General features: G+C 42.3%; 1 protein-coding gene across 1 annotated transcript; it reads right to left on the reverse strand.

The window, feature by feature from the left end:
- Positions 1-8,711: 8,711 nt before the first annotated feature.
- LOC147737316 (uncharacterized) lies at positions 8,712-12,076 on the reverse strand. The gene has a single exon (XM_086924334.1). The coding sequence runs from the start codon at positions 11,516-11,518 to the stop codon at positions 8,852-8,854; it is 2,667 nt and encodes an 888-aa protein (XP_086780460.1). The 5' UTR covers positions 11,519-12,076; the 3' UTR covers positions 8,712-8,851.
- Between the last annotated feature and the right edge of the window lie 529 nt (positions 12,077-12,605).

Here is a 12,605-nt window from a genome sequence, read left to right on the forward strand (position 1 = left end):
TCTTGCCCTTTTTATATCTGCTCGATCTTTTATGGGTTTATGTAAGGAGGTTATCAAGGCTGCATGGGTTTGGGAACATTTGGCATCAAACCAACCGCTTCTCTTGTCAGCCCATTTCTTACTTTTTGCCCATAGTCTATTTTGTATAGTCTGAATTATTTTCCCAAAAGAACTAAGAATATCTGTTTTGTTAGTGTTTTCATCGAGATAAGCTGTAAAATCCTCTTTGCAGATGGTTAAGAGGTGCTTACAAAGTTCAGATTGATTGACAGCCGCCCATTTGACTGTGTAACCATGTTGTCTATCAATAGCAACATCTCCTGCCAGGTATGTTGCCAGTGTTTTACTTGTTAATGCTTTGGCAGGGAGTTTTAAAAGGACGCTAATTGGTTAATGATCGCTAAAAGCAACAGGATGTACTTTAAAATTGTGTATTCTGTCCGCATATCTATTTGATACCAGTATATGGTCTATGGCTGAAAACAAGCCACGTCCGTTAAAGGTACTATTAAAAGGAATTGGGGATGAACACACACTATTTGCCAATCCCAAATCCATAGAATATTTTAGCAAACTAAATGAATCTCCAGAAGCAGTGTGCAAGAAATGGGACGCATCATTTGCATCATCTGGGTCTAAACCACAAACATCTCCCATTGTATGTGGGCACGGTCTACAATTAAAATCCCCGCCAAGATTTGTCTGGTGTCCGCAATTGGTATACTATTATAAAAATTTGACAAGACTAAATAATACTTATTATCTAAGTTGATTTTTAACACCTGATAACAAGTTTTAGACTTCATGAGATCTATCTAGTGAGCATTTAACTTGTAAGACACATAGATGCAAAGAACACCCTTATTCCTTCCCTTACTTGATGGCACTGCTGAACTGGAAAATGTCTTAAAACCATTAATATGTAAGATGTTATCAGACCAAGTTTCTTAAATACTTATAAGGTCAAAATTATGGATGAATTCCAGCCAGGCAGCATTAGACAGTTTAGCTTTAAGACCTGCCACATTCCAGAACAGGATCTCTATTTCTTTCAGTCTGGGCCCAGACTGTGATATACAATCAGTGGGGGCAGGGACTACGTTCGGGCCACCAGAGCTATTTGGTGTTTCACTATAAGAAATGCTGGCCTTCGACTAAGTTATTTCACTCTGAGTATTACAGTTGTTACAATGATTAGCGGCATTTCTTGCCCTAATGTCGGGTTCTTCAGTATTTACAAGTAAAGCTGTACATTGCGAGATTGTTCCTATTGATTGACATTGTACCCTATTGCTATTAATGTTACTGAGTCAATCGTTATCTTCCAGGGAAGAAAGGGCCTCAAATCTATTAGTCAAAGGTATGCTAAATTGAGTGTGGTGCATGCTATTCATGAAATGGGCTGGGGGTTGCATCTCCTGTCCTGCGTGTCGGAGGTAGTTAGTGGGGGGATAATAGTAACCCAACGGGAGTACATTTATTCCATGATTGGTCACATAGAGGGAACCCTGTAGGCTCAAAATTTCTTGTGTTAAACTTGGTGTTCTAAAAGTGAGGACTATGCAATCACCCGGGAGCCTCTTATCACATTTACCCACCCATCCCACTCTCCTTGCCATTTTAAATTCGCTAAATAGGGCATCAGTTAAGCCAATTTTAAACCCGAGCCAGCAAAGAGACTTATTATGTAAAGTCTCCCAGGATTCAATTGATTTGGACGTGGATTGTGGTACATTTGCCAATATTATTGTATATGGTGTGGCTTCTGGAGGTAGATTCAAGGTCAGGCCTTCTTCATTTACCCTGTCCCTTACCCTATATGTGATCTCGGGGTTGGGCAGTCTTTGATTAATAACGGGTGCTATATCAGATGGCGCTTATTATAATCTAAACTAAGATGACTCGTTTGTCCAACACCCCTCCCAGATTGTACGGCTGGTTGTGAGATGTCCGCCATATGGGGGTTGGCTATATTTCCACCATTTGATGTGCTCCCTAGACACTCTAAGCAACTGGGCGGTATGTTATTTGTGCCTACACCCTGTATTTTGCTCAACAGTTCTTCGATCACCAGGGTCATTGCCAGCAGTTTCGCTGATGTGGCCGAGGCCGATAGTGAAAGTTGATGGTATGAGGCATTTCCAGAGCTCTGCCCCTCACTGAGCACCAAAGAGTTCACAGAAATGGAACAAGACTCCAGGCGCCCAGACAAATCAGTCAATGTACCTTCCAGAAGCTGTCCGATGAAGCAACATTTTGGTCTATAGATTCCCTGATCCGACCAAGGGCAGTGTCCAATACTGTCATATTAATGGCATTAATAGCTGTGCCGTCCTCCTTGGGGCAGAATTGCGTAGACAATGAAACATCCATGGTCTGAGTACCTACAGAGCAACTCTTTACCGCTGTATTGGTCTGGGAGTTACACTCGGATTCCTTTTGAAGTTTTTGTTTTGATGGACCCTTACCATTCTTACGGTTCACGGATGCCTTTGCCTTCGGCTTAGCCTTTGTGCCCCCAATAGAAGAATTGGAAGTCCGGGTTCTAGAGGCTATGCTTGGCCCGTTAGAGATATCCATTTGTAGTGCTGGCGGCTCATCATGTACAAGGGCCAACACATCTGAGACCACTGCTACTGTCCCTGAGTTATAAGGTGATGAGCAGGATTGGGTTAGGTTTTGGGAGATACCTGCTGAATTATGTAATCCTAATAAGGTTCGCCTTGAAAGAGATAGGGGGTCTAGAGACAGCCGCCCCTCTGTTAGTTCTATCTCATTGCATAGTAATGATTCTTCCCGCGTTATAAATGCATCAGATAGTCACTCCACCACGACGTTAAATACCAATCCCTCTTCACACCAATCAACAGAAAGTCATAATTAATATCTGTACCTGAAGGTCGTTATAGAGGTGGTATGATGTAGGGCCACTTGTTAGAGGGGGGGGGGCAGCCCAGCATCCTCAGGGCTTCGACGGGCCCGCACTTGGCCCACGCGCGTCCCGCGCTGTGGGATCCCCCGGAGAGTTTTATGGACCCGGTGGCTGGCTGGTGCTGCTCCTCACGCGAGACAGCACTGCCCTGTGGGAGATGGAGTCCAGGCAGTCCGCGGTCCGTGTTCGGGAGCAGAGAAGAAATAATACGGAGTCCTGTGGTGGTGCCACAATATCCCAACAAGGGCCCAGGCAGCAGCACAAACAGCAGAGCAGCAATGCGGGCACGTAAGGGCGTGATCATATCAGTAAGAGCCCAAAAGGAAGTCTATTTTTATATTGACCCTACGTGTGGACTGTAGAAGCTTCACAAAGGGCACCTCTGCCCAGAAGAGGACCTTACCTCATTGCATCATCTTGTGCAGCACAAAGGAACTGACTGAGAGAATCTGCGCTCAGTCTCCAAGAGCAGAGTCCTTTGCATCAGCACTTGTCAAGGGTGTTCCTGTGGCTGAGATTTACTGTGCAGTGACATGGGCTTCCCTCTTTCACACCTTCACTAAACGTCATTGCATGGATGCAGAGGAGAGGAGGGAGGGCCAGTTCAGACGTTCAGAGTCTTTAACAGCGTTATTTTCCACCGTAATGACTCTTGGTGTGATTCCAGAATCATGGAAGTCTTCCATAACTGTGCCGATTCACAAGAAAGGGGGAGAGATGACCCCTCCAACTATCGGCTAATGTCCCAATTAGGCAACATCAGGAAAATCTCTGGGAAACTCTTACAGTCACGACTCGAGACCTGGACAGAGGAGGACAATATTGCCTCTAACTCTCAGGCTGGATCCTGAAAAGGCTAAAGTAGAATTGAACAGGCTCTGAGGTTGTACATGATCTGTATGAAGTTCGTGTCCCTGGAAACTCCCCGCTCTACTTGGTCTTAAGAGACCTAAAAACAGCATTCGATTCTGTCGCCGCTCCGTCCTTCTGAGTCTTCTGGAGGAAGGAGGTTCCCAAGCAACTATTTGAGTATCCGAAAGGATCTGCCGCGGCAATCATTCCAGAGTAAGATTTGGTGTAAAAGAATGCACAGAGAAGTTTGAAATAAACATTGGCGTTGGGCAGGGTTGCGTACTTGCCCCAGCTCTATTTAACATTCACATCAGTGGAACAGATTCTCTCTGGAATCTTCGTCTTGATGTTCCGATATTGGAGAAGGAAAATATTCCGATCCCGCTGGTTGCAGATGATGCAGTAATATTAGCGCGTACTGAAAAATCAATGCATCAACTTTTGGAAGGCTTCGAGCTATTTTGTAACATACAGAAGTTAATAATCAATAAAGAGAAAAATATATGATAATTATTCCGAAATCAAAGGTATTGTTGACATTCAGTATTAATGGTAAACCAACTAAGCGACTTAAAACATGACTACCTCTGCATACGAATGGATGACCATTTATATCGGAAAGCTCATGTGGCGAAGGCGGAAACAAACTTGACGCCACTATTCTACATTTTGCTAACTCAAGCAGCAAGAGATCAATAAAACTAGCACTGATGCATTCAAGACAAATGCACGTATGGCCTGCCCTTATGGTGCTGAACTGTGGAATTTTACGAAAGTTCAGGCTCTTCTTAAACTGGGAAACATCTTCTTGTAAAATGTACTAAACATGGGTCCTGGAATCCCACTGACAGTATTAAGAGCTGAGCTGGGGTTCACTGGAGGATCTCACCCCGTAAGATAATGGATGCGAGTGTGGTCAAATCCATCCTTTGCATCATATAGTATGGTTCCGCAGGAACTGCAACAATGCAGGATTACAATAATATACTCTGGTTCAAGCACGCTGAGAACATTCTAAAATACACTAGTTGAGTAGAGAAATAGAATCATCTGGAACTGATGAATAAGGCAACACTAGAATTGGTTAAAAAGAAATATTGTGCATTCATGTGGAGCACGCAAGAAGCAAGGAAAGGCATCCTTCCGACTAATTACCAGAAAGTAAAATGTGAACAGTGCCTGGAGCAGTTCATGGACTTTCTGTTCCCTGCTGAGAAAATGGCTTTATATCTCAAGTTCAGATTAGGAACTCTTCAGGTGCGGACCTTAACTAAATCATGGGTAAAGCCCCTGGAGGCGGAGCTGACACATGTCCCCGTACATAAGGGGGCCCAAGTCATTTATGCATTTTATGCTGCTGTGTGATATGTTGCATAAAATCCGAAGGTACTACCTACGTCCACTTTTTCTAACACGTAATCTGAGATGCTGCAGTGCAGTACTTTTCTTATGTTATAGAACTGATCGTATGGAGATTTGCCAGGCAGTTGCTTAGTATATGCAGACCTGCCATAGACAGCAGCGAAGGAAGCGGGTTCAAACCGTAAACCAACTGTAGCGATGGTTTTGAAATTTTCCGTTCATCTCTGGGGGCTGTGCTCGTCCTTTGACATATTTGCCCTTATAAACTGGGGCGTAGCTCGACTCCAGCATGAAAGGCACTGGAGAACCTTATGGACTGGACAGAGCATCGAGAGGTATTGTTGCACATTTCTACTTGTACCTGCACTTTATAAAATGCTCGCTTAGGTGTTGGCCGTCTATTGGCCCATATCTCAGGGTTTAATTTCCACCCGGCTGTCAATAAAACAAACTATTTTGACAATCCTTGTGTTTTTTAACACACTAGGTAACGTCTGCGCAGCAGGCTTGTGCTCTTCTTTTATTTCTGATGTTTATAAGACAGTTGTCAGGCTTGTTAGGGGTTTACTTGCTCTGAGTAGGCAACAAGCAGACCGAGATGCCGGTATCTGCACCTATGTATGTGCTTGTTAGCTGGTACGCTTTGTAAGATCTAATGACCGCTCTATCTAATTGATTGGTTTTAAAAGTGATATACGTCATCTATTTGCACTAGCATTTTACGTCAGATCATGGATTATGCGCAAAGTGTAGTATTTGTATGAACTGTGCTTGTCGTTTTAAATCAACAAGAATTGTGATTGTTTTATTATCTGCTGTAAATAACACTGACAATAAACCTTTGCTATCAAGTACCACACCTGCAGGAATGCTCAGTGGGTTGTGCGAAGCTAGATTTAACATGGTCATCTGTGGAAGTGTGTCCATCCAGAAACCAGAGTATATCATACGGTGGGGGTCAAGAAAGGTTTATTTAAGTATCACAGATGCAGAGACCCCATCCATCAACAAGCTAAGACCAACGGACAAATGTCTCTATTCCAGCTCACGGGCTAGCAATCATCCCCACATTCCAGAATATCATGACACAGGACGTCACACCTTCTCCCCCCTTACATATAGGGAGGAGTCACTTTAGTCTGGTGCTCAATTACATGTGTAGAAGTGTCTGGTGGTGCCTGATAACTGAAAGGCACGCATTTGTTTACATACAATTTCAAATATGTCTGATTTATTATTCCTATTACCGCGCATTCAACCTTGAGAAGGCCCATCCTAGACCAGTGTGTGGACAAAACACATGCTGACAAATCGAGGACAAAGGGATTGGGACATGGTCTAGGGACACTGACAACAAATCCTACATCAAACCTCACGTTTAACTGATGAAGCGCAAAGAGCGATATAAAGCGATATACTGAGAAAAAGTAACATTGAGAATTGCTGCAAACTAAAGTAAATTAAAAAAAACTAATAAAAGAACTACATATCCACAGCTGTGAGACCTGGAAGTCGATTATTTCTCAATATAGCCCTAGTTTATGATTACCTTACAGTGCTCACATTATCATCCGCGCTAGAAGAGATGGGAGCCTGGGGTGTCTAGTCACAGAAGCTCATTTACATACAAAGGGGGTGACAACCTGTTCACAACGCACAGTACAGCTTGTACACAGAAAAGGGTAAAGTCTTGTGTCTCTTTTTTCATTTTCTTTAATATATCCTGCACCTCGCTCTCTTCTCTTTCTCTCTCATTTCAATTCATCATAAATTAATCAAATTCACTATTGCTTTATCAGCACGGCACAAGTCGGGGGTAGCCACAGTTTGAAGGGGTCCCCCCACTATTATCTAGAAACTTGACTCAGTTCCATCTAGCTCCTTAGCCTGCGAATTATAATTGTTACTTTGTGCCCCAGCTCTCCAGACACAGGCCTCTGAGTGTTTGTGTGAGTAGCACAAGAGAGGAACAGAGAACTTGACAAAATTAGCCCTTCTTTTGATTAATACACTGTAAATGTGAAACACATTGGGGCTTAGGGGCTGGATAAAGAATAACGTCAGGAAACAAACGCAAATTAAAAGCACATTTTATTTATACTCTGAAAACTGTTTAAAAATGTAATTTCTAAGTTTCACATTTCTGTTTAAAAATATTTACACTTTCAGTCATTTCCGAGTTTAGTTACAAACTAATAGTGGGAAAAACACATGCTACATGAAAACTGAAACCAAAAACGTATTTTTACATTATTTTATGTTTCTTGTTTTGTGTTTTTAAAACAGGCCGTCAACCTTTCACGTGAAAATTAGTATAAGGGCCTGACATCACTTCTTGTGATGTCACTACATGTGACGTCACTGTGATTTGCATATGATAATGGGCTCCTTCACTATTTTCCTTACTTGTGCGCTGTTTATTGGCATGACATGGGTCTATATGTATTAAAAATAAACATATAAATTCACAGGTGTTCAGTCCATTTCTCTGGTGATGTCACACATTGACATGTATTCGGCTGCTTCTTCTATTTTTATGTGAGTACAAATAACGTGCAGTTCGCCCTCTTTCCATTTCTCTCTATTTCTCGCCCCTTTCTTTGTCTCTCTCGCTCTCTTTATCTCTCACCCTCTCTATCTTCCACACACTCCTGTTAGCGTTAGCTTCATGAATGTCACTGCTACTTCTGGCATTCATACGACAAATCCTTTAGAACATTGGAGGACAAGGGACAATCAAGTGTGGAAGACGAGTTGCTGGGACTGCAACTGATTGTCCAGTCACATATACACTTTTGATGTGGGATTTCGCTATTTCACCACATTCTTCAAACAGAGTCGGCTGCTTACAATGGCTCAATTCTGGTAAAAAGTAGAGTTTGGCAAGTCACAAAATGAATAGGGTGAGCCATGTCGGAGAGGAGCCACGGGTCACACTTAGTTATAAGGCCCGAGGCACGAGCTGATCCATCAACCGATAACACAGTGTAAAAGATGCAGCAAACATTACTTAACCCCTTTGGTGCTCATGACGGAACGGTTCCGTCATGAGCGTCGGTTGGCCTGTGCTCATGACGGAACTGTTCCGTCATGAGTCCATAGGTTCTTTAGAACTTTCAGCACTGCAGCGGAATTCGCGCAGCACTGAAGGGGTTAGAAACAAGGTATATGCTCTTTTATATCTCAAAACAGGTTATCTCTTGAACACCTTTGCTTCACTTTAGTACATCATATATACTGCAGTGGCATTTGTTAATAGTACAAACTACATTTTACCAATGAAGTTTCCCATCTCCAGAGCCCAGAGAGCATGTCCACTCTGGGTGTGTTTGGCTTATAGGTTTTATCACTAATCCGACAAGTTAGCTGAAAATATCGTTGTTAGTCCCAGTATTGCTCAGTGTTGCTTTTACAGATGGTGTGGTCAGGTGCGATTGAATGTTTTTCTTTGTATCTCTTCTTCACCAAATAAAAATCAACAATTTTCTTTTCTTTTAGTTCACATTGTGCTAGCCTCCCACTGTGTATCCTGGTATATCATACTGCTGTGTACGGAAGTGAACAATCACTGAAAACAAACACATTTATAATTCTGTAAATACTGTTATCTGTTTTCCTTCTTTACTGCTAGTCCGGTCTTCTATCACCTGGCATTTCAATGTCCCACATAATTTGAATTGAATCTTTTTCCGTAATTCATTCCTCTCACAATAACTGCACTGTTCTGCTCTTGTCTATGTCCTCAGATGGGTCAGTATTATTTTTGATGTTCTTAAGTTCTTTCCGGAGTCTCTGTGTTTGCTGATGTGTTTGGAGGTTTGATAAGTGACTAAAGCTCTTCCCGCATTCACTGCCGCTGAATAGTTCTTCCCCCGTGTGTGTTCGCTGATGACTTTGAAGGTGTGATAACTGACTAAAGCACTTTGCACATTCACAGCACTTGAATGGTTTTTCTCCTGTGTGTGTTCGCTGATGAATCCTTAATGCTGAAGAGCCGCGAAAACTACTGTTACATTCACTACAATGATAGGGTTTTTCCCCTGTGTGTGTTCGCTGATGTGTTTGGAGGTTTGATAAGTGACTAAAGCTCTTCCCACATTCACTGCAGTTGAATGGTTTTTCCCCCGTGTGTGTTCGCTGATGACTTTGTAGCACTGATAATTGACTAAAGCTCTTTACACATTCACTGCACTTGAATGGTTTTTCTCCTGTGTGAGTTCGCTGATGATACCTTAATGCTGAAGAGCTGCGAAAACTACTGTCACATTCACTACAATGATAGGGTTTCTCCCCTGTGTGTGTTCGCTGATGTGTTTGGAGGTTTGATAAGTGTCTAAAGCTCTTCCCACATTCACTGCAGTTGAATGGTTTTTCCCCTGTGTGTGATTGCTGATGTCTTTGTAGCGCTGATAATTGACTAAATCTCTTCAGACATTCACTGCACTTGAATGGTTTTTCTCCTGTGTGAGTTCGCTGATGAATCCTTAATGCTGAAGAGACGCGAAAACTACTGTTACATTCACTACAATTAAAGGGTTTTTCCCCTGTGTGTGTTCGCTGATGTGTTTGGAGGTTTGATAAGTGACTAAAGCTCTTCCCACATTCACTGCAGTTGAATGGTTTTTCCCCTGTGTGTGATTGCTGATGTCTTTGTAGCGCTGATAATTGACTAAATCTCTTCAGACATTCACTGCACTTGTATGGTTTTTCTCCTGTGTGAGTGCGCTGATGAATCCTTAATGCTGAAGAGACGCGAAAACTACTGTCACATTCACTACAATGATAGGGGTTTTCCCCTGTGTGTGTTCGCTGATGTGTTTGGAGGTTTGATAAGTGACGAAAGCTCTTCCCACATTCACTGCAGTTGAATGGTTTTTCCCCTGTGTGTGATTGCTGATGTCTTTGTAGGTGTGATAATTGACTAAAGCTCTTGACACATTCATTGCACTTGAATAGTTTTTCTCCTGCGTGAGTTTGCTGATGAATTCTTAATGCTGAAGAGCTGCGAAAACTACTATCACATTCACTACAATGATAGAGTTTTTCCCCTGTGTGTGTTCGCTGATGTGTTTGGAGGTTTGATAAGTGACGAAAGCTCTTCCCACATTCACTGCAGTTAAATGGTTTTTCCCCTGTGTGTGTTCGCAGATGACTTTGTAGCGATGATAATTGACTAAAGCTCTTTAGACATTCATTGCACTTGAATGGTTTTTCTCCTGTGTGAGTTCGCTCATGACACCTTAATGCTGAAGGGCTGTGAAAACTACTGTCACATTCACTACAATGATAGGGTTTTTCCCCCTTGTGTGTTCGCTGATGACTTTTCAGGTCTGATAACCGTCTAAAGCACTTTGCACATTCACTGCACTTGAATGGTTTTTCTCCTGTGTGTGTTCGCTGATGAATCCTTAATGTTGAGTAACGACTAAAAATCATTTGACATTGATTGCAATGGTATGGTTTTTCCCCTGTGTGTGTTTGTTGATGTCTTCGTAGGTTTGATAATCGACTAAAGCTCTTCCCACATTCACTGCACTGGTATGGTTTTTCCTTCGAGTGTATTCGCTGATGTCTTTGTAGGTGATCTAATCGACTAAAGCTCTTCCCACATTCACTGCATTTAAATGGCTTTTCTCCTGTGTGTGTTTGCAGATGATTTTGTAGGTGTGATGACTTACTGAAGCACTTTGCACATTCACTGCACTTGAATTTTTTTTCTCCTATGTGGTTCCACGGATGGCTTTGTAGGTGTGACAAGAATGTAAAACACTTTGCACATTCACTGCACTTGAATGGTTTTTCCCTTGTGTGTGTTTGTTGATGTCTTCGTAGGTTTGATAATCGACTAAAGCTCTTCCCAGATTCACTGCACTTGAATGGCTTTTCCCTTGTGTGTGTTTGCTGATGTCTTTGGAGGTTTGATAAACAACTAAAGCTCTTGACACATTCACTGCACTTGAATGGTTTATCTCCTGTGTGCGTTCGCAGATGAATCCTTAATGCTGAAGAGTAACTAAAACTACGGTCACATTCACTACAATGATAGGGTTTTTCCCCCGTGTGTGTTCGCTGATGACTTTGTAGCTTTGATAATCGACTAAAGCTCTTCACACATTCACTGCATTTAAATGACTTTTCCCTTGTGTGTGTTTGATTATGTCTTTGAAGGTGTGATAACTGACTAAAGCACTTTACACGTTCACTGCACTTGAATGGTTTTTGTCCTGTGTACGTGTGCTGATGAAGCTTGAGTAGTGATGACAAACTAAAGCTCTTGCTACATGTGTATGATTCTTCTTTCTTGGTTAGTCTCTGTGGGTCAAGTATATATTTATCTACATCCCTTGACTGTATTTCCTGAGGGGCCAACATGGCTGTTAAAGCACTTGTGTGTTTCTCACACACTTTATATGTGCGCAGTATTTTGTACGTTTGATTTCTGTTTTAACAATAAAATACAATAGCCACCAAATATTTGCTACACTCCTAATACGTAGAATGTGTCTTTGTAGGGGATTGCGCCTTTAGATTGGATTATGGCTGTGCACGCTTGCAGGTAAAGATGTATCTTCCTTTTGGCCGGTTCAAATTTGGACAGTCTGTTGTATAGTAGATAGAAGAGCTCCTCTTTCCATTACCCGACAGTTGTCTGGCTCCGCTCTGATGTGCTTTCAGCTTGTTACTGTGGTTTGGCCAGAAAGAGTTTACAATTCACCTAGAGCACGGAATGATGGCTTGTCTTCCTTTTAGAAAATAGAGCACTGCGATAATCACATCATACCGATAGATTTATCAAAGTTAGTATTTGACACTTGTTTATACAGGAGGTGGTTTGTTATTGTTGTTGCCTTAATTTTCCTAAGGTCATTTATTCGTCTTTTGGCATGGAGGTGCACAGCTCAGCGTCTTACAATCACTGAACTGCCCTTGATGCTTTATCTGGGATCTGTCAGTTTGTGTGCAGGCTCCTCTGTCGCCGACTGCACTGATGTTTTCCTGAATATTGTAGCTCAATATTTCTGCTATTATTAAAGATTTACAGCATTCGCTTCATTATTGATGGTCAATTCATACATTCAAGGCTTGTTTTCTGTTGGATGTAAAGATATTTAAAATTACTACATTGAAACAAAATGGAATGAGAATTCACAATATTTAACTGGTTGTAAAAGACATTTCTGGGGAGATTGACCAAATCTCCACGCAATGCAGCGCAGGCCTCCCCCTGCGAGGCTGCGCTGCGTGACAGGGAGGGAGCAGGAGAGCCCCATATTTTCAAAGATATGGCTCTCTCCTTCCCTTTCCCTTGCGCTGGCACTGATTACAGCAGCCCTGCGGCATGCACACACCTTAGCACCAGAGCGCTAGGGTGTTTGTGTGTGTGAGTCCAGCATAGGTTTTGTACAGGAAGTACACCCTTCCTGTACAAAATACTATGCCTAGACATGAGGGAAACCTT

The sequence above is a fragment of the Lissotriton vulgaris genome, chromosome 1_1 (assembly GCF_964263255.1).
Source record: "Lissotriton vulgaris chromosome 1_1, aLisVul1.2, whole genome shotgun sequence".
In the NCBI taxonomy this organism is placed as follows: Eukaryota; Metazoa; Chordata; class Amphibia; order Caudata; family Salamandridae; genus Lissotriton; species Lissotriton vulgaris.